Source organism: Temnothorax longispinosus, chromosome 8 (assembly GCF_030848805.1).
Source record: "Temnothorax longispinosus isolate EJ_2023e chromosome 8, Tlon_JGU_v1, whole genome shotgun sequence".
NCBI lineage: Eukaryota > Metazoa > Arthropoda > Insecta > Hymenoptera > Formicidae > Temnothorax > Temnothorax longispinosus.
Window position 1 is genome coordinate 11,332,834 of NC_092365.1, and position 23,508 is coordinate 11,356,341.

A 23,508-nucleotide genomic window follows, 5' to 3' on the forward strand; every position below is an offset into this window, starting at 1 on the left:
ACACTCGTCACGATGTATAAAATTACACCCCAATATATTTCTCTTCTAATCTTTAATACAATTCCTTTTATTTTAATTATGATACTCGCAAAATTACGACCTTTTATATACGCGACGCACGTTATTGTTTAATGGTTGACTGACGACTGCCCCCGCTCGTCGAAAACGCGGACGCTTTATCCGCTCGGTATGGCTGACTTAGTTGTCAGGGTTTTTGATACCTCAATGTCCGGGATGACCATATTTGGTCATTCCCGAGACTGGTGCAGATCTTCGCGTCAGCGGTCTTCGTCGCTAGGGTCGGATTTCGTATCGGAGGCACTTGGTGTTGCCAAGTGCATTTTTTATTCTTAACTACGTTATGCGCTCATAACAACATGGTATTCGGTATTAAGACTTTACGACGCGAATTCGGAAACTCAGCTGCATACAGACGCAAGTCATATAGCAATAGCTGCAATTTTGATGCAGAAACAAAAAGGTGATGCTTTAGCGCCAGTAGCTTATTTCAGTCAAGCAACAAATAAAGACGAAGCAAACTACCATAGCTTTGAACTTGAAATGTTAGCCATCGTTAAGGCTATAGAAGGTTTCATGTCTATCTTTACGGATTAAAGTTCACGGTGGTAACGGATTGTCAAGCACTAGTCTATGCAGTTAACAAAGCACATTTAAACCCAAGAATTGCACGTTGGACTTTGCGTATCCAAAATTATGACTTTAAAATTATGCATCGCTTTGGTGTAAAAATGGCACACGTGGATGCCCTCAGTCGTATTGTGGCGTACATCGATCCTATTCCAATTGAAAGGGAGTTAGAGTGTAAACAATTAACCGATGCTAAACTTAAAAATATAGCAGAGGAATTAGAATTTAAAGACAATGACAAGTTTGAGCTTATCGAAGGCTTAGTCTATAAAAAAGATATCGATAAATCTTGTTTCGCAAAACCTGAATCTATGATTAATAATATAATTCGCGCTCACCATGACGATATGGCTCATTGCGGCGTAGAAAAGACAGTTCAAGGAATCATGGCTAATTACTGGTTTCCATCCTTAAGGAAAAGAGTCCGAGATTATATAGAAAACTGTCTGATATGTCTAATGTTTGATCTGTCGGTAAATTCACGTGAAGGTGAACTTCAAATAACCGATGTACCATCAGCCCCTTTCCAAATACTACACACCGACCATTACGGTCCATTAATCGAATCCATTGGCGGATTCAAACATATTCTATTAATTATAGATGCGTATACGCGGTTCACTTGGCTGTTTCCAGTCAAGACGACTAATTCAAAGGAAACAATAAAACATTTTGATGGTCTTTTCCAAATGTTCGGTAACCCGGATAAAATCGTTTCCAATAGGGGAACGGCTTTTACGTCACACGAATTGGCCGAATTCCTGAATACTAAGAGTATTAAACATCGTAAGGTAGCGGTAGCAGCCCCTTGGGCGAACGGTTTAGTTGAGAGGGTGAATAGATTCTTAAAGTCTTCTTTGAAAAAGTTAGTTGAAGAACCTCGCAGATGGAAAGATAGTTTGAGTACGGTTCAGTACGTAATTAATAATACCTATCATTCAACTATTAAAAGTTCTCCCTCTAAACTACTCCTCGGGTACAACCAACGAAGTCATGCAGATGCCAAATTAGTAAGCCATCTTAATCAGCTGGCTAAGGTTGAGTTCAATTTTGAAAAATATCGAGAGTCTGTTCGTGAAGCTGCATTAGACTCTAATGAAAGCATTAAGAATTACAATAAATTATACTACGATAAACTGCACAAAAAGCCAACTGATTATAATCCCGGTGACTTGGTGATGATTCGTGATACAGTAATTAAACAGGGTGAAGATAAAAAATTAAAGCCTTCATATAAGGGTCCTTATCGAATTGCCAAAGTTTTAAACAAAAACCGTTATGTGGTAGAAAGTATCCCCGGTTTTAGCACTACCACCCGTTCTTATAACTCAATATTATCACCAGATCGCCTGAAACCATGAATTAAAACGTTTAATCCTGATGTTCCTACCGAAATTAAAGATAATCCAGTTTATAATTAAAAATTGTTTGCGTTAAGATTAATCTAATAAGTTTATATTGCGTTCCTGCGTTCCTTTTACCAAAGAGTAATAATTATAAAACATTAATCTTAAGTTCTTTAAATGTGACAAAAAGTACAAATTTAGTATTTAAGTCTTGCGAAATCCAATATGTATTTGTTAATTTAAGGAAAATGTACAACATTCGGGTCGCATGTAATTCCAGGCTGGCCGACTGTAAAGTAATAAACGCGCATTCGAATTTCCCGCGTAGCGAGCGCTGTCCCCGAGCTAGCGTTGAGTTGAGATCCTCACGCCACCGGAAGGCGTTGTCTAAGTAGGTAACTTCGGTTGCTAGACGGCCACGATTGGTCGATCCGAATTGTGAGGAGAATCACGCGTTAACACGTGATCCACAGAAGACGGTTGCGTGCGTGTTCGTACATGTTCAAGCGCGATCCGTCCCGAGACAGAAGAGTTCGTTTCGAGCAAGCGATAAGACGTACGTGCGGAGGGCTCTACGCTTATGTGTACTTCCCGACGTTACATCGATTACGGTTTTGCTCATGAGTCCGTGCAATGGACTTTCTGCGGTAAATGTATTGAAAGGAAATATAATAGTTATACAGAACTCGTCGTTTCCTTCATTAACCCTTTTAGGTCACACTGGGTAAAATACACCCCAGCGTTTTTTTTACTTCGAAAACGACCCAGTAAACCAATGGAAATGGGCCTTGGGCCGCCATCTACAGGTAGTTGGGACCTTCAAGTATTGATCCCCGTCGGTGGTATATTTTTCGGCCTGTTAGTTTTCTCTCGGCATTTTTTTTTTGCAAAAAATCGCACCTTTATACCTCAAAATCAACATACTTTTTGGAACGGCCGCATAAACTGCAATAATGAGTGAAAAGTGCGTCATCTGAGGATGAAAAAACCGTTTGAAAAATTAAAATATCTTAAAAATTGAAAAAGTTACATTAGTTTTTGTGAAAAGTCACTTTTTCGACTTTTTTTTCAACAATTTCTTTACATATGTTAAATTAATTTTTTGCAAATCAAACCTATACAGTCTTTTTAAGGAAGACTTAAACTACAACAGGATATATTTTTTTCCTTAAGGTCACCTACAATTTTTTATACACGTGCAAACACGCTGGGGGTGTATTTCACCCAGTGTGACCGGTACGGGATTCTCGGGAAGTGTGACCTAAAAGGGTTAATAAACCGCTCATATCCTACGTGTTTTACGCTTCGCGTTACGTACGGATTCCTGCCATCTTCACCTCTCACCAGAGAGTTATCAACGATTTCGAACTATAAATCTTACAATATCTTAATAATATCTATGCCTTAGAACAGAAAATAAAATTCTGTTTTTAAATAAAAAAATTAATAAAAGGTGTAATCACAGATATAATATCTATTATTATATGTCTTTATGTTTACATCTACGACAGAAACATAGATATAATAAAATGGATCATAGATATATAGATATATAATAAAAACTTAAACTTAAAATTATGAGCTTTGAGATAAGTCATCGATAAGCATTTGAAATCAGACGTTAAATTATAAATCGAAGAACACAAACTTCTGCATAACGCATAAGAAAATGAACCAATCATAGTCCTTCACTTCCATCGTGGAGGTAGAAATAAAGTATTCTGATTGGGTCATTTTCTTATGCGTTATGCAGCAGTCTGTGTTCCCTGCTTAATAAATGTGTACCGCTGTATCAGTGCTTAAAAACTTAAAACATCATAGCACTCATATCTATGTTTTGAAACTAAAAATAAAATTCTGCTTTTATATATAAAAAATTAATAGGTGTAATCACAGATATAATATCTATTATTATATCTATGTTTATATCTACGTTTGTATCGTAGATATAAACATAGACATAATAAGATAGAACATAGATATATAGATATATAATAATAGATATAAAATTATAATATATAATATAAGAAAAATTAGTTATGTCTTGTACTTTCTGAATCTTTAGTGCTGGCATTTAGAACAGTCTGAACCAATGTATTCATTATTTCAAATTTTAATATATCATTTTTAAAACGTTTCAGCATTGATCCCACAAATGCCATACAGGTATTAACAGGATCCGACATATTATTTGAAGGATTGTTTGTAGACGCATCCGGTAATTTTATAATTATAGGTTGCTTCATTGAGTCTGCTAATGACTCAATAGGTCCAGCATAAGTATCTTCAGTACGTGATTTGTATTTCTTTCGAGGTTTTTGAGTTGACGAAAGTGAACTTCGTGTGTCACTATTAATTCCTGGTGAAGACGACGTAGAATTTGCTGGACTGATAAGAGAAGGTGGACGAGGAATGTTTATTGAACGAGATGTTCTATCAGGAGTCATGGATGTGGTAGCATCAGAACTAGTAGCATCAGAATTAGTGACTGGTAACAATTGGTTATTGGCTGATACAATTACAACTTCTGATGGTTCTTTAGTGCTAACTGATTTGTTTGTGGCTTCATCAGTAGAATTCTCCATGAAATGTACACCTAACCATTTTTCTTTCATACATTTTTCATTCATTTCAGAATATTCATTAAGAACATTCATTTGAGTAAGTTGTTGAGTCTCTGATAATTCTTTAGCCTACAATAAAAAATATAAGTATAAGAAATAAATAATTCCTCATTAATAAAAAACCTATTAATAAAATATAATATAATTCTAATAGTTTAGGCTATAAAAATGATTTGTAGTGATTCACAGATTATTTAAATTTTAGTTTAAAAAATATCATGACATTTTACCTGAGTAGAAGTTAATAGCTTTTCTGCAGAATTTTTCTCTATAGAATTCCTGCTTTTCCGAGGTGTAAAATAAGTTTCTAAGAATTTCAAATGATTAAAGTACCAAAGATTTGATTTGTACACCTGTAAATATTTAAAAAAAATTGTAAAAATAAACAATAAGACATATTTATACAAAATCATTATATAAAACATTATATAAAATATTAGAAAACATTAGAATTGCAAGAGGTTAGATTCTCATATTTACATCGTCAGTACTAGTTCCAGATTTCATTGATGTTTTCACTTTTGCATTTTCAATATTGAATTGATTCCGCAAATAGTGAAACTTTGCTGCACACTCGCTTTCTGTAATTCCAGGTTTAAAAACTGAGACAGCGGCACATACATTTTTTAATGCTTTATTTCAAACATGCTTATTATGATAATTTGGCATATTCACTGCATATAAACATGTTTTCTCCTTATAGGCCTCTATTAAACACAAAATAGCTTCTTTAGTCCAATTTTTCTTTTCATTTCCTTTGCGGCTTGTGGTGGACGTCATATTTCTTTCTATTCAACAACCCTTGCGAGAAAATACTTATAACGTAACTTCTTTTACATAACCTTAACCTCAGACTGTGTCTTAATTGGTTCTCGCAATGAACCAACACAGGACTATGCAAGAAAAATAGCACCTGTTTTATCACAGAAATCTAGCAGATCAGTCAGCAGCGTGACCAGCAGACATACAATTTTCTAGCCTAGCAGACAGCAAAAGTGCCAGCACAGGCGCACGCAAGTAATCCAGCAGACAAAATAGCACCGTGTGCCGCTGGTTTAAGAGAAAAAGGGATAAGAATAGATGATGACTTGACATAGAAGAAGAGGAAAATGAGATGAAATTTAGAAGACATTGCAAGACAGGAGAGAGGAAATGGTAAGAGAGTAAGGGTAGGATATGGAAAAATCCAAATAGAAAAAAAATGGTGGAAATGGGAGGAGGATGAAGAGATATTACGAGACAACAAAGGAAGAGTGTAAAAGAAGGGGGGAAATAAAAGAAGCAGAGAATGATGGTAATCCAGAAGAGGAAGACGAAGAGAACAATGAAGGTAAAAAAGAGGATGAAGAAGAGAACGTAAGAAGAAGGGGCAGAGATGAGGATAAGGGAGATAGAGAGAGAGAGAGAGAGAAAAAGAAAGACAGAAAGGAGGAGGAGATTTGGAAGGTGGCATTCTGGAACATGGCGGGTATAAAAAACAAGGATAAGGAGTTCTGAGAAAGGATAAAGGAATGGGACGTAGTGATATTGATGGAGACATGGTTGGATGATAGGGGATGGGAAAAAGTGAAAGAGAAGATCCCAAGCGAATACAAATAGAGAGAGCGACCAAGAAGAACAAAAAAGGAAGGGCGAGTGGAGGCATGTTATTAGGAATACGGAAAGGAATAGAAGAGGTAAATAAAGAAAGAAGGTTGGAGGAAGAAGAAGGGAAAATCGAATGTAAGATAAGAATAGAAGAGGAAATTTGGAGAATAATAAGAATATATATGAATAATGATATAGACAGGAAACTAGAAGGCTTGAAAGATTGGACGGAAAAGGGGAAAAAGGGGTAAGGGCTATAATAGGTGGAGACTTTAATGCTAGAACGGGTGAGAAAAGAGGATGAAAAGAAGAGAACGCGGGAAGAATGGGAAGAAGAGGGAGAAGATCAAAAGACAAGAAAATAAATAGGAACTGTAGAAGGTTATTGGAATATATAGAGGAAAGAGGATGGATAATACTAAATAGAGGCGTGAAAAGAGATGAAGAAGGTGAATTTACATACACAGGAAGGAAAGGCGAGACAGTTATAGATTACGTTATAGGGGAGGAAAAGGTTAGAGAAAAAGTGGAAAGACTGGAAGTAGGAGAAAGAGTAGACTCAGACCATCATCCATCAATAATATGGGTGAGAAATAAGCTTAAGAGAAAGCAGAGAAGGAGAGAGGGAGAAAGAATAAGAAGAAGATAAATATGGAGCGAGGAGGAAAGAACACAATTAAAAAAAAGATTAGGGAGAATAGAAGGAGGAAAATGGGAACTACAAGAAGAGATAGAAGTAGAAATGTCGAGGATAAGAAAAGTGATGGAGGAGAATGAAAATGAGAATGGGAGAATGGCTAACAAGAACAGAAGAGGGTGGTGGAATAAAGAATGGGGGAGAGAAGTAGAGAAATGAGGAGAGAACTGAGAAAATGGAGGAAAGGAAAAGGAGAGGTGAAAAGATATAGAGAAGGGAGAAGGGAGTACAGGGAAATGTGCAGAAGAAAGAAAAAAGAGGAGAAAGAAAGGATGATAAAAGAGATAGGGGAAGCGAGAACAGAAAGAAAGGTATGGGAATTGATAGGTAGAGTAAGAAAAAGAAGGAAGAGGATAAACGAAGAGATAAAGCTGGAAGAGTGAAAGGAATACTTCATGGAATTAATGGGTGGGGTGGAGAATAGGGTAGTGAAAGAAGAAGGGGGAAGGGACAACCAAGAAGAGGAAGGTAAGAAACGTAATAGAGAAATTGAAAACAGGAAAAGCAATAGGCAATGATGGGATACCGAACGAGGCATGAAAATGTGGAGGAGAAGAAATAGTGAAATAAATATGAGAAATATGTAAACGGGTCTGGGGGGGAAGGTTGGCCGGAACAATGGAAGGAAGGAGTGATAATTCCAATAATAAAGAAAGAAGATGGGCGAGAGGTGAAGGACTATAGAGGAATAACAATTATGTCTTTGATGTACAAGATCTACACGGCGATATTATCGATAAAGATAAGGTAGAAACAAAGAATTTGATTCCCAATAATTAAGCAGGATTTAGAAAAGGAATGGGGACGATGGACCAAATATTTGCACTGAACTACTTGGTAAATAGACAACAAATGGGAAAAGAGAAAGGAAAGGTGACAGTATTATACATAGATTTAAAAGCGGCGTTCGATTTAGTGGACAAAAAAGTATTAATTAGGGCGATGAGAAAGAGAGAGGAGTAAGGCAGGGACTAGTAGATAGGGTAGAGGAAGTCTTGAGAGAAACGAAAAGTAGGGTAAGAATAGGAAGAGAAAGTGGAGAAACATTCTGGATGGCGAAGGGTGTGAGACAAGGGTGCCCGTTAAGCCCGATACTCTTCAATCTATTAATAGCTGATTTGGAGGACTATATGAAGAAGGAAGGATGGGGAGGTGTGAAAATAAGAGGGGAGAAGATATACACATTAATGTATGCGGATGATGTAGCGTTGATGGCGGAAGAGGAACAGGACATGAGATCGATGATAAGCAGACTAGAGGAATACTTGGACAGGAAGGGATTAACATTGAGCATAAAGAAAACAAAAATACTGAGATTCAGAAAGAGTGGAGGAAAGAAAAAAAGTATGACTGGAGATGGAAAGGAAAGAAATTAGAGGAAGTTAAGGAATTCAAATATCTTGGCTACACATTGAAGGAAAATTGGGGACAAGAGGCGCACATTAGAGAGAGAAGAAGGAAGGCGGCGAGAGTAATAAGGGAAGTATAAGGAATAAGGAAAATAATGTGGAAAAAGGATTGAAAAAGAAGGATCTGGTTATACAACACTTTGATATGGACAGTGATAAGATACGGGGCGGAAATATGGGGATGGAAAGAAAGGAAGAAGGTAGAAGGTATACAGAAGAGATATCTCAGATGGATATTTGGTCTAAATTGAAGGACACCGGGATATATGTCGAGAGATGAAGTGGAGAGAGAGAAGATGAGAGGCAGAGCAAGTCAGAGAGCATGAAAATTTGAAAAAAAGCTAGAAGAAGGCAAAGGAAGGAGAATAGCGAAGAAATGCCTTGAAAAAATGAAAGAGAGATGGAAAAAGGGAAGATAATTGGAAGGTGGGAGCAAGAAAAAAAAAGTTACTTAGAATGGTTGGGGGTAAGAGTTGAAGAGGAGAAAGATTTGGAAGGTGAAATTTTGGAGAACAGAGAGAAATTGAAACGAAAACAAGAAAGGATAGAAAAGATCATTGGCTCGAGATACAACCGATGGTATGAGATTACAAGGAAGGACGGGAATCCGGAATACTTAGAGAAGGGCTGGGAGGAAGCAAGGTGGAGTAAAATTGCAAGATTTAGACTTGGTAATAAAGTTAGGGAAGGACTATACTGGGAAAAAGAGGAGAAAAGAAGGTGTAAAATATGCGAGAAAGAAGAGGAAATATGGGAACACATATGGGAAAAGTGCACGAGATGGAAGAATTGGGATGGAGAGGTGTGGCAGGAAGTGGTGGGAAGGTTGCTGGGAGAAAAAGAAGAAGGAGAGGAATGGATGAAAACGATAGAGGAAATAAGACAGGGTGGAAGGAAGGAAAGGGAGGAGGTGTGAGAGAATGATATGAATGAAAAAAAAGGATGACAAAGGAAACGGAAGTCCAATAGGAGAGAAAACGAATTTGGTTTTTAGAGATAAGGTATTAGGTATAAGAGCGAAGATAAGCGAATATAAACGTATAAACGAATAAGCGAACAAGCGAGCATGCAAGTAAACGAATAATGCAAAAATAAGGATAAGGACAGGGCGTGCGAGGCGTGTATGTGTGTACAGACAAAAACTAAGAATAAACAAAAGAATTGTAAGATTGAATTGTAAGTTTGTACAGGGTTAGGTACGTACCTACAAAACGCCCTTTTACACCTCTTTGGGGGTAATAAAGTATCCTATCTAATCTAAATCTATATATATACGTGTGGTTTGTTTAAAAAGTAATAAGACTAAATTTTTTTCTTAACAACTAATAACACTGTCCAAACAAGACTGCAGTGGTTAAAGCTACATTCATACTTTTCTTTCAGTTGAAATTTCAAGTTGATAACATTAACACTTGTGATTCTACAATTATTCGTATAATTCTATGTTTGGGTGCGATCCTCTAAAGTACCCAAGAGCTCTAAAAATATGCTCAATAAAAAGAAATTCCCCATCTACACTTCCTAGTGGTAGAGGACGGGCAACGCCGACAGGCGGCTAACAAGAGGGGGACCGAGTGGATTGCTGGTATAAGCAACCAACCAGCTTGCTGGATAGGGCACTTTTTTGTGGTGAGAAATCACCCTCGAAGACGGATGAACTACCTAATGTAGTCAACGGCATAGGATCAGGCAGACAAGGGGAAACCACCTGATTATTTTCCAAAGACAGCATCTGGATAATTCAAAGATATAGGTTTGCCGAGTAATCCGGCTACCGACCGGCGCTGCCCTGAGGCCGGGTCAGGCAGTGAGAATGTGCTACCAGACATGCGAGGGTGGAGGGCCAGGCCCCTCATGTGAAAGATGCTATTGGACCCATCACTAAGCTACAGTTGAGAAAGGACATATCTATAGGCATCTGGAACATCAGGGATCTCCTCCATGGGGAAACTCAACCTCCTAGAGCGAGAATTGATGCGGGAGAAGATAGACATTTGTGATATTTCAAAAACACACTGGAAAAACCAAAGCCACTTCTGCACGGAGCATCACAACATCTACATCTCTGGGGGTGCGGACAGAGGATAAAACGGGGTTGCTTTCATAGTCAACAAGAGAATCGTTTGGGCCGTCAGCTCGTACGATCCTATTAACGACAGGATAATTAGGATAACTTTTGCATCCAAACTAAAGACCATCCACCTGATACAAGTGTACATGCCCACAAGTGATTCTTCTGACGAGGAGGTGGAGACAGTCTACGGCATAGTAGATGAATATCTACAAAACACTTCTACGAAGGAATCAGTATTCATCATTGGCGACTTCAACGCTAAGGTGGGACAAACAGACGAAGCGCACTTGAAAAACATGGTGGGGGCTTTCAGGCTGGGAGTGCAAAATGAGAGAGGGAAACGTCTTGTCCAATTCGCAATAGACAACAACCTCGCCATAACAAACACTATGTTCAAACACAATTACATACTGATTAGAGAGAGGTGGAGGACGTCGGTAAAGAATGTGAAGGCCAAACGTAAAGCAGAATGTGACTCCGACCACAAACTGCTTCAAAGAAGTTTCGGCTAAAAACTTAAATTTTTAAAGAAAGAAAAGAAGCAAAAAGCTATGCGTATCTAACAGAAGCTGAAGAACAATCCCGGCTTTGAAATGAGCAGCGATGCCAACACATTCTGTCAAAACATCAAGGAATGGATCGTAGGAGCAGTTAAAGAGAGCGGAATAACCCAAGCCCAGAAAAAAAGCACTGGATGACCGATGACACCTTGCAACTTGTGGAAGAAAGACGACGTGTCAAAAGCGGCATGAGCAACGCGGACAGCACGGATCAGTTGGATCAAATCAACCAGCAGATTAAGCAAGCCTGCAGACAGGATAAGAACGATTTCCTGAAAAATACCTGCACTGAGCTGGAACTCCATGCCAGCCGGCATGAATTCCATGAGCTCTTCCAGACAGTGAAGTACCTGACAAGAGAATTTAAGCCTCAGACTCAACTCATCAAGGACGAGCAAGGAGTTAAAATAACGGACCCAGCGGGCATTGCAGAAGTATGGCGGCGGTACTGCGCTAGGTTCTTCAAGGACGACCAGGGACGGACGGACATACCGCAGGAACCCTACGAACTGGAACCTCCCATCTTGCGCTCGGAGATAAAAAAAACTATCAACAAGTTGAGGAATAGAAAGTCACCTGGGACGGATGGCATAACGGCAGAAGTCATCAAAGCCATGAGACAAGCTGGAGTGGACGCAATGTTGGAACTGTGCAACAACATCTGGAAGACGGGACGGTGCGCGGTGGCCGGATGACTGGTGCCACTCGATCTTCATCCCCATCTATAAGAAAGGCTCTCCCACCGACTGCTCGAACTACAGAATGGTGGCTCTCATCCCTCATGCCAGCAAGATACTTCTGCATGTCATTTATGACAGACTCAAAAATTTTCTACTACCAGAAATAGCTGTAAAGCAGTGTGGCTTTATACCGGGTAAGGGCACCAGGTATACCAACAAATTCTAAACGTACCAGATCGTGGAAAAAACAAGAGAATTCAACGTCACGACCTTTCTCTGTTTTGTTGACTACACCAAGGCGTTTGATTTAGTGAAGTGGACACCACACTGGACCATTTTACTGGAATTAAGAGTCCCGCAGCACCTGGTAAAGCTTGTGACGTGACATTTGTCGCGTCCCCCGCCCGGACGTTAGCTCGGCCGAGGGGAAGGTCGGGGAAGGCGCCTCGATTCGGGTCGAGGAAGGGCTACCCGCGGTAACTAACCTTTTCTAGCTAAATTTTGTAGGGATGACGGGTGGCACCGGAGCGTGGGATCACGACCAAATGTAACGACGATAGTCGCGACGAGGGAGGAACTGGCGCTCGGAGGACGCACGGCGGAGTGGTCGGCCGACGGGCGGGCCACCGGGACCTGCCGTTGGAAAAGCGCCGAAAATGTCTCGCACAGCGTACCACGGCCCCGCCGCAGCATGAGCACGGGTGCACCACCGCGATGCAGCGCGGGTGGACGACCCGCACACTTCACCCGACGGCACCCCGAGGGCCGAGTGGCGCCGCCACGGCCTGGCCAGCCGGGCGGGAAACCGCGAGGGGCCCGTGCACAACCAGCAGCTAAATCAAACGGGCCGCGGGAAAATGGCGGAAACCGTCTGCAACGTCGCGAACAGGGCGACACACTCGACCAATCGGTGGGGCGGAAGAACCGCGAGCTTGAGGGCGTAAGTGCGGGGGCCCGGCATGGTCCCGCCGAACCGACCGCTCCTCACTGTCGATCTAGCCGCGGACGAGGAGCCACCCCTGGAGGAGCGCCCCGACGCCGCCGGGCAGCAGCGAACAGCCTAATTGTAAGATCTCCACTCCGGTGCTGCCTACTAATTGAGGGCTCGATCTCGGTCGCGACCCGGCGCCAGTAAATGCGTATATCGAATAGATTGCCGTGTGAATCGGCCGGATTACGTGTCGTATTTAGATACCGGCTCCCGCCGTTGTGGATGCCGGGAAGATTGTCGCGGCTGTTTGTCGGGATCGCGGGCGCGTGGCCGGCCGAGATCGTTGCCAGAAACATATCTGAAAGCCCTACTCGAAAGCTTGCGTATGATCGGCAGTCAATTCGCGGTTATCGTCGTGCGTGTCTTGTGAATCGTCGACGGAGGCGTGCCGCGGGCGGCACGCTCCGGTGTATATTAGTGTGTCGTGTAATAGCGTTTTGCGTAACCGTGGTGCGTAACGTAGCGAGGTGTCCTTCGCGCCGAGGAGGACCGTATTGTCGCAGAACGGGGGAGTAATGTTCGCGCAATCACGTCCCGGGGCGTGAGGCACCGGTCTTGGATCTTTGGGGCTATTCGCGGGAGGCCCGCGTCTAGCCATGTAACTGCGTTGTGTGCGGGAGTCCCGTGTGCGTGTCGGGAGGGACCGCGCTGGGCACCTTGTGGCGCATCGCGAGCCTCACGGATATTTTGCGTCGCGTGCGCGGGCAAATATTGTCGCGTCTGCTCAAAAGGGAATTTCGCGAGCGCGCCAGTATCTGGCGTTGCATATTGGGACCATTTGCGAGACGTCGCGGATGGTCATTTCGGGACTACCGACTGGGAACGATTTGGCAGTCGGGAAGTCGTTGCGCGTAGGTATTGTGTCTTGTGTCGTGCGTGTGCGAATCGCGTGTATGTCGAGCGTGCGAGAATTGTTATGTCGAGTGTATGAGAATCGTGAGCGTTTTGCGTATAAGAATCGCCGTGCGTTCGGGATCCGGGGATTAAGGCGTGGGCGGATTGGCGTTATTGCGGGGTCGCGCTTAGAATCGAGATTGCGGGGCTCGCTTGAGAGCTTCGCTCGCGAAGGGAGCCTCGCGGGCGTGAACATCACGCACTTCACGCGTGCTGTAACGGCCGATCCGAGTACCGCGGTGATACCGGCCATTTGAGCGAGATCCGGCCTTGGTTTCCCGATACGATTTGTTCGTTACTGAATGAAATATATCTCGTTAATATTGTTTATCGTCGGGCTTTATTTTTGTGTGTTGCTTGCATCACGCTCCTTCTCCACCTCCATCCCTTTTACGCGGAGCTACGCCCTGAGCTTGTGGCGAGACTAAGGAGGAGAACGCTATCGAGACGTGGTGCGCGTCTATAATCGCAACTGGCGCCCAATCGAATGGTATCGCCCAAGACCTCAGATACGGGAATTACGGTAAGAGAAGTGACTTTGTTATCCCCTTGGAGCTATCGTCCGGTGGTCCGCGGATTAATTTGCAGCCGCGCCCCTTCGGCCAGCGAGACCGAGGGAAATCGGGTTGCAAGCTTATACGGAGTTTATACGAGAGCAACACAGCGGCCGTCCGAGTAAATCAGACAACGTCCAGCAATTTGAAAGCAGAAGCCGGCACGAGGCATGGATGTGTTCTCTCATCTATCCTCTTCAACAGTTACACGGAGTATATAATGAGAAAAATACTGGAGGAGTGGAAAAGAGAAATCTCCGTAGGGGGAAGGAAGATCAGCAACCTGAGGTACGCCGATGACACGCTGATCCTAGGTGCTAGTAAGCAAGAATTGGAGATCTTCATGGAGAAGCTTACACTGACAAGCAGGGAATACGGCCTGGAGATCAACAGACCTAAGACGAAAGTGATGATCATCGACAGGCAGAGAAACAATCAGCCCAATGTGAGGGAGGTAGCAGGCTTTGAGGTCGTTGAGAAATTCGTCTACTTGGGCTCCATAATATCCAATAAAAAAAATGTTCTGACGAAATTAGGAGAAGAGTGACCAGATCAGCCACCACAAAGCTTAGTCGAATATGGATCGGACCATCACCAAGAACATCAAGATAAAACTTGTCAACGCCCTCATCTTTCCCATTGCGACCTACGCAGCCGAAACCTGGACCATCCAACAGGCTGACAGGAAGAAAGTAGAGAGCCTCGAAATGTGGGTGTAAAGGCGCATCCTAAGGATCTCCTGGACTGAACACCGCACCAACATCTAGGTGCTGGAAGAATTGGGAATAAGAAAAAGACTTAGCACGTCTTTCCCCCAACCCCCTCTTCTCAGCTCGTCATCAATATCCGCCAACAGCAGCGTAAACACACTCGGGCTTAACGGGCACCCCTGTCTAACTCCCTTTCCTGTCCAAAACCTCTCTTCCCGCTCCTCTCCCACTCTCACCTTGCATACCGTCTCCCCCAATAGCTTCTTATATCTCCTTACTAAGCCTTCCCTCACTCTCCTTTTCCTAATCGCTTCCACCAGTATCTTCCTGTCCACTGAGTCAAACGCTGCCTTCAAGTCCACGAACAACACCACCATCTTCTCCTTCTTCCCATTTACCTGCCTTTTTATTAAGTAGTTCAATACATAGATGTTGTCCGTGGTCCCTACTCTTCTCCTAAATCCTGTCTGACTCGGCAGTAGCAAGCCCTTCCCTTTCACCTTCTTCATCAGTCTTTCCGCCAAAACAGCAGCGTACATCTTGTACGCTGTTTCTGCTAAAGTCACTCCTCTGTAGTCCTCCACTTTCTACCCCTTCCCCTTCTTTCCTATGGGCACTATAATTCCCTTCCTCCAATCTTCCGGCCAATCCTTTCCTTTCCACACCCTATTACACACCTTTCACAACCATTTCTTCACCACCTCTCCTCCAAATTTCCATACTTTATTTGGAATCCCACTACTTCCCACACCTTCTCTCACCTTATTTCCTCCTTCTCCTTCTCCTTCCCCCCTTCTTTCTTTGATTCCATCATCACTCTCCCTTCCACTCCTCCCAACAAATCTCTAAAATACCTATCCCATCTTGCATACTAACTCCCTCGTTCAATCTTCTTCTCCTCTTCCTTTCTCTATTCACCACCTTCCATACCTGCCCCTCTGTCCTGATTTTCTTTACCTCCAGTTCCCATCCTTCTACTTCCCTTCTTTTCTTCTCCTCACACAACTTGTTTTTTTTCCCTATAACTGTCCTCATATTCCCCCCTTTCCTTCTCCATTTTCTTAACATGAGTCTAACCTTTCTCTTCCCTTCCTTACATTCCTCATCTCACCAGCTCCTTTCTCCTCCCTTCTTTTCCTTCCCATTTACTTCCCCTAATGCCTTCCCTATCCTCCCTTTCAGCCCCTGCCACTTCTCTTCCACTCCTCCCCCCCCTGAAACGGATACAAATTTTTTGCGATCCTATCTCGTAATGCATGACCTTCTCTTCCCAATTCTTGTGCATTCATATCGTAATTAGCTGCTTCATGATTAACATTGCCAGCATGATCCATCACTGCTTGAAGCCCTTTATCTATAAACATGTCTCATATTTCTTGATTTTCTTTGTTATTTAAACATATGTTATGTAAAACGCATGCAGCAATTATTGTTGGTGCTATGAAGTTTGTTCGAGTCATGTCTAGATATTTTAGTTGCCTAAATCTTCCAAATAAAAGAGCAAAACAACGTTAAACTACTTGGCGAGACTTGGCATGGCAAGTATTGAAATGTTTTTGCCTTTTGGTAACATTTCTTCTCTCGATGTAGGGAGGTATACACCATTGCAAAACGGGATATGCTTTATCCCCCGATAATAAATTGCCTTTCATTAAAATAATTATTCGAATAATTCATTAATGCTTCGTATATTGGCGAATTTCGAAAAATCTTTATATCTGATACTCTGCTAGGATAACCCGCAAAGCAATCAAAAATTGACATTTTATTATCGCATATTACTTACAGAGTTATGGCATGAAAACATTTTCTGTTAATGTAAACATCCGGATTTACACTTGAAACCTTGATAGCAATATACGTTCCATCGATAGCATCGATTATGCCTTCTATTTCAGCAGAAGCTTGAAAAGATAGTGCGATGCGTTGTTCAACATTTGGCCAAAATATAATTTCTGGAAAAATCTCATTTAAAGCAGTCACAACCCGCATAAAAATAGCAGATAGTGTAAACTTTCCTGGGTCAAAACGACTGTGTTGAGTATTACGACGAAAAATAGAACCGCTAGGGCGAGATATATTGAAATGTATCGAGAACAACAGATCGCGTAGAATATCAATAGATCGCGGGATTTATGACTCCCCACCATTAGGGCCGCGTTTCTGTGGCGTCACGCACTTCTCATCTATCCACAAAAGCACACACTGCCTTTCAAGCGTGTCTCGAGGAAGGTCGTATTTCCGTTCTCGCAAGTATTCCACGTATTATTCTACAGCGCGCTCGCTGTCTTTTCTTGATTGTAATAAAGTACGATATTAATACACACGAGTGTCGTGATCTTTGCAATAAACCTTAGCCCCAAAAGACTGCCGACTGATCTGCAGAATAACAAAAATGTTAAACTACAAAATGAATATTTTGTATTTTTTATAACTTGTTTACTTACCGAAAACGGTCTGATGTTGCTAATAACCACAAAAAAAAACGAGTAATTGTCGTTTCGGATCTGTAGTTTGGTGTCCAGCTGCTCGAGCACTTTCTAATAGAGGAGCTATTCGATTTGGGAGCCATTGAAAACTTGTCACGGTTATTCTGAAGTGATTCTTTGAAATTCGGAAGCGATAAACATATCAACAATGCGATGAGGCCTGGTTGCCGGATTATTAATGCGGACTTTCAATCTGTGCAAATATAATACCATTTCTTCGTTGCTATCTTCTTCATCATTGCTGTCACTTACATCATAGAATATTAATTTGCTTAAATGACTGATCACAATTAAACCAGCGGCTTTTAAATTATCAAAGACATCATCAGCGAATAAATATATAAATATTTTTATTATTGCTAATATCAGTATTATCACATTATTAGTAATGTCACGTGAATCGCAATATTCGCAATCGACAATCGTTGCGTGACTTGCCGGGACTGCCGAGTGCCGACACTGCCGACTTGCCGTCTTGCCGAGTGACCCGAAAAACAAAACAAAATCAAACAGGCAGCGGCTGCCGACTTGTCACTCACCCGCGCTCCCTTGCCGCGGAGTGCGCACGCGTCATTCAACTTTTGACTTTGGGAAAACCTTCGGCCTAATGTTGGGCGAAGCCAAAGTCGAAGCCGAATGTTCGGTCAGACACTAGAATTATACTTTGGTGGTCCTTTGTGGATATTGTGGTGCCCCACTTTTTTGAAAAGCTCAGGAACATTTGGAAAATATAATTCTTTAAACAATTAATAAATTTTCTAATTGATAAATCTAATTTAAAAAACTAAGTTTTTTTTATAAAATTTTGTTCTATTTTTTTTATTAATAAATAATAAAATAGAAACAAAAAATGGGTCAATTTTCAAAAGTTGATTTTACACCTTTAGAGTGAATTCGGGCAGTAAAAAAAATCCACTAAAAAAAGACATTAAAAATGTAAAAACAATCCTCCACAAGTATATTTTACGCACGCACGCACGCACGCACGCACGCCAACACCTTGTTACGGCTCAATGCTCCATTTTTTTTCGTTTGTATATTATGTTTTTGTTGAGAAATAAAAACTTATTTGAACTGTACTTTCTAATTCTTTCTTTAGCTATTCAATAATTAATTGAAAAATAGAAACTTATTGAATAAGCCGCAGTTAAAATGTAGCTTAAGCTGAATTATTTCTATGTTTAGTATAATAATTATTATTATCTTTACAGAAAAAACACTCAAATTTGAGTATAAACACTCAATATTTGAGTGTTTTTTCCGTAAGGGTATAAATTCAACAATAATGAAAATCTCCACGGTAACTTGTGTTTAAAATTTATGGTTTGTTGTAACTTGCGTTTATAAGATTTGAATCCGAGATTTGGTTAACAATCAAATAATTAAATCGGAAATTTAGACAGCGTCAAACAAATTCGGATCCGAAGAAGATCCGGATCCGAACAAGAACTGAATCCAAACAAAATCTGGATTCGAACGAGATCCGGATCCGAACAAGAACCGAATCCGAACAAGATTCGGATCCGAACAAGTTCCGGATATTTGGACTTTCACTTGAATCGAATATTTTATCTCGGATCTATCTCTATCTTGGATATCCGGATATCCGAATATTTATATATCCGGGCATGATCGTCAGCCATAATGGAAACCGAATTATATGTGAGCCACTCTATTTTGTTTACATACCACCATCGAGAAATGCCCTTGAGTCGTTGCCTTTGTGAACGCGTCGCGCTTTGATCTGGTACCAATATGGCCGCTATTTTTCTCTCTGCGTTCCCGACAAACTACCAAGCTGCGTGCTGCTCTATGCGCAATTCGCCGATGTCGGGCCGAATTGTCAATGCCGCTGCTGTGTGATTCTCTCAATGCTGTATCAGATCTTTTGTTGTGTATCGCCACCGATTACTCGTTCTGCTGCTCGCTGATATGCAATGTCCAATGCAAAGCCGTGTTGTATGCTCGTTTCTTAAAATGCGCGTGTACTCTCGCTTCACACGACGCACGTAAATGCTGCGCCGCTGCTTCGTTGTATGAGTTCGCTTACGTGGATTTTTCGATGCTTCCATGCGACGCCATGTCCGACTTCGGTGCTTGCACGATTTTGTTCCTTGCTAAGTGCCGGAGATTCCGCTGAATCCAGCTCGAAGGATCATGTAATGTTTAGTGATCTGGATTGCCTGGAGATTGGTATTTTCTCTTGACGTTATCCATGCGGTTGTAAGTGACAACGCTTTTAAACAAGAAACAACCTTTATTGTAGTGTGCACGAGCGATGTGATCCACGCGAGAGCTTTACAGAATCTGAGGTCGATAATAAAGTCTACGCGACAAAAAATTAATTACGCCATTTATTGGGATTGCGCGAATTAAGAATTTCGCAATCACAATTATTCAGGCGACCGCGACATACAAGCTTACGAACTACAAGTTCAGAACAGTTAGTTAAGAATCATTTATCTAACTTTAGTTAGCTTTATGAAAATCAGAGATTTTTGAATAATTATTTTTTTTTAAATAACTCGATATTTTTAAGTTTTATATTAATAATTACGTGTTAAGGAAGTAATGGACCTTACCGACCTCGATAATTCTGAAAACTAAAACGTCGATAAGTTTCAAAATTAACGATAGCGCTGGTCTCGAGGAGGCGCTGTTAATGCTCGGTGGAGGTGCCGCTTTCTTCTCACTGGATACTATTGGATGTGTGTTTACGTACAAATCTTCTAAGGATTGAAGATTCGCTTTGCGTATATATTTGAGTTTACGGGAGGATCTTGACGATAGATAGAAAGACGGTGATACCGAGCTAGCATCTAGGCAGTGGAAAGTCTCGTTCCCAGCTATTATTGTATTGTACTGTATTGTATTGTATTGTATAGGCTTTATTTCGTATCCCCTCAGGGTTTGAAAGTTTTTCTCGAGGAACGGTCCCAAACCTCTTACACAATATCATACCTCCTCATACAAATACATGTGGCGTTTTTAAGGGACGTACCCAACCCTTTACATACATCCTTCCTGACCCGACCTGACCATTACGGCCCTTTACACTCTTTTTCTTTCCCTCCCTTCCTCACCCTCTACCCTTTTCCTTTTTTCTCTTAACTGCCCCCTTCCCCGCTCCTTCCATCCTATCTCATCTCCCATTCCTCCCTCTCCTCGCTCCATCTCCACTCTCTGTCGTTATCCGCTCTTTCCTCGCTCGACAGGCTCTCTGACTCCTAGCTGGATTCCTTCCTGCTCAGTCGCCTCTCAAACTTCTTCCTTCGCTTCCTGTCCAACTCCGCTTCGCCTCCTGCCAACTCCTCACCCTGCTCCAATTTACAAAATATTTATCAATCCTCTCCTTGCAACCCACTGTCCTCACCCCTTCCTTACTCCCTTTCCTTGCCCCCTTCTTTTTTATTCCTCTAGTTACATTTTTGCCTCCTCCCGCCACAAACCCCTTTAAAAAACTCTTCCTTCCCGTTCAGATTCCCTCCCAACCCCCGTCTCCTCTCCCCTCTGTCATTTCATCTTTAACCTGATCAACCAGCTCTTTCCAGTGCTATTCCTCTCAACGCCGCCTCGACGTCCCGCCGAGATGCCACCCCGCTTGGCACCTGATACCCGGCGCCGTCTCGGTCCTCCGCCACTCTTCCCGCCAAAGCTCATGTCTTTTATCACTTAACTTCCCCTCTCCCCTCCTCTCTACTTCTCCTCTACCCTCTGTGCGAGCGAGTGCATGTGTGTGACCCCTGCCTCTATCCTCCTTCTTCCCTGCTCTTCTCCTCTTCCCCCTCTCTTACTCTCTTCTCTCTATCCTTCATAATCGTTCTTATCCTTTCCAATTCCTCCCCCATCTCTCTCATCCCCCTTGCCAACTTCTCTATCCCTTCCATGTCCCCCTTCTATTCTACCGCTCGCCTTCCTTCTCTTTCTCCTTCTTCCTCGCTCCTTCCACCTTCACTTTCTTCCGCCTTTTCTTCGCTACCCTTCCCTCGTCCTCGCGCTCTCTGTTCTCACTGTCCACTACCTCGGTGCCCGACTATCTCTGCCTCGCCTCGTCAGTCTTCTTATCTCGTCCCTCTGCTCTCAGCTTCTGCCCTCGAGCCGCTTCTCCGTCCAAACTGTCCTTAGCCCCTGTCTCTTCACCTCCTTCCTCTCTACCACTTTACGTCTCCTCCACCCTCCGTATGCCTTTGAGTGCGTGTGTGCGTGCAACTCCTGCCTCTCTTCACCCTCTCTACCGCTCTTCTCCTCCTCCTCCCGCCTTCATATGTGTGTGCGTGCGTGTGTATGACTCCTGCCTTTCTCCTCCTTCTCCCCTACTTGCCTCTTTTCACCCTTTGCCTTCGCTCTGCTCTTGCCTGCTCCTTCGTTCCCTCTTCCTCTAGCCCTTTTCTTACTCTCCTTCGACTTCTACGATGCTTCATTCTGCTTTCGTTATACGCTATACTGCCACCATATGCTTTTGATCGACCCACCTCTTCGATCAATTAATCTCTGTCTCTCGCTTCACAAACATTTTCATGGTGGCGCGCGTTGTGTATCCGCCTTAATGCCGATCCGTTCCGTACGCCAGCCCCGTACTCACATCTCGCCGCTCCGCAGTGGTGCCAATATACTCTTTTGGAGCAGCTGACACTCCGCGCCGGCTCAGACCAAATCCGGATCTCTCCTCAGCCGATCTTCCTTCCGGTCACTGGGCCAACCACCACTCCACGCGTCACCACTCTGTTCCACCACCTTGCTCCGTGCCCTCGCTCCCGTTCCACCACCTTACCCTCTCTCTTCCCTGCCCTTTCATCTTCTTACTTGTGATCCTAACCTCAACGCACACTCTTGTTTTCTTCCGTCACCACTCTCCAATCCCTCCGTCCTCGGCTTCTCCACTTTCTCAGCTTCGTCCGCGCCTCCTCTACCTAATCCGCCACACTGCTTCATTTTCTCCTCCTTTGCATCCTCTCAAAGCCCCTTTCTCCTTCCTCTAACACTTCGAGCCAACCATCCACTTTCTTGTTATCTTTTACCTCCCCCCCGTTCCCAGCTAATAACGAGGCCCTTTTGGGTATTTCGCTACCCCCCCTCCCCTAGACATCTTTTCGAGGTTACAAAGGGGGTCTTCTCCCAGTTTGGGACGGAAGTAAGTATGTTACAATAAGATCTCGGCCCTGATCAAGCCGAAGCCTTTCTAAAGGCACGCTGCAAGGTAATAGAGTCTTGATTCGACTTTTTTCTCTTACATTACGCCGCAAGGTGATAGAGTCTTGATTCGACTCTTTTTTTCTTACATTTCGCCGCAAGATGATAGAGTCTTGATTCGACTCTTTTTCTCTTACATTTCGCCGCAAGGTAATAGAGTCTTTCATTCGACTATTTTTCTCTTACATTACGCCGCAAGGTGATAGAGTCTTGATTTGACTCACTTCTTCTTTTACATTACGCCGCAAGGCTCTAATTTGACTCTTTTTCTCTTACATTATGCCCAAAGGCTTGCCATTGACCTCCTTAACTGGAGCGAGGTGACAAAGTAATTGGACTTCTAACTTAATTTTCTTTTCAGCGAATTACTACGATATAGATATTGGACAACAGCGATATGTACAACAGCGATTATTTGTGTTAGAAATTCGTGAAGAAAAGGTTCCACGACGCGAAAACCAGAATTCAATTACTGTGTACTACACTCAGAGAATTAAATAATCGTACAATTTGTTCGAAAATTAACAAACGGGTAATTCGATGCTTTCAATCGGAATTATAAGAAGCTGGTCAAGATCAGAATAATGTCCAATTAATGATATCCGGATATCATTGATAACACAGGCCCACAAAGAAAGAAAAGTTGTCTGCGCCATAAACTAGACCATAGTATTCTCATGTATTTTTGTCTGCTAAAACCGATATATGACCTCTGTTTTGCCCCTATACGTCAGGATTTTTTTCTACAGCCAAAATACCTTAAAAAATCCATTAAATCGTAGATCCCACAACTTAACATCAAACTCCGTAGCTCACTCAACTCCAAACAGCCAAACTAAGAATGCCATAATCTTTTCATACTAATCTCGTAACCCTAGAACCCAATACCTGCAAGCCCCATAACCTCATGACCCTATAACACCATAACCCTGGGACAGAACGAGGGATATACGAACAAAATGATGAGTTTTACTCATTCGAATCAGAAGTCCTGAATCATATCCATGGAGTACCATTGAATTTATATATATGTGGCTATCCCATATATATTGTGC

The 23,508-nt window shown here is 42.4% G+C and overlaps 1 protein-coding gene and 1 pseudogene across 1 annotated transcript; one reads left to right on the forward strand and one right to left on the reverse strand.

Annotated features, from left to right (window-relative positions):
- Nucleotides 1–10,528: 10,528 nt before the first annotated feature.
- On the forward strand, nucleotides 10,529–10,897 carry LOC139818280 (craniofacial development protein 2-like). Its single transcript, XM_071786902.1, has one exon. It carries the CDS (start codon nucleotides 10,529–10,531, stop codon nucleotides 10,895–10,897), a length of 369 nt encoding a protein of 122 aa, XP_071643003.1.
- A 5,055-nt stretch (nucleotides 10,898–15,952) lies between these two features.
- LOC139818282 (uncharacterized) lies at nucleotides 15,953–16,766 on the reverse strand (annotated as a pseudogene).
- Nucleotides 16,767–23,508: the final 6,742 nt, after the last annotated feature.

Bases quoted from the DNA above. Each gene is read 5' to 3' on its own strand.
- LOC139818280 (XM_071786902.1), top strand. From the start codon at position 10,529: ATGCCCACAAGTGATTCTTCTGACGAGGAGGTGGAGACAGTCTACGGC.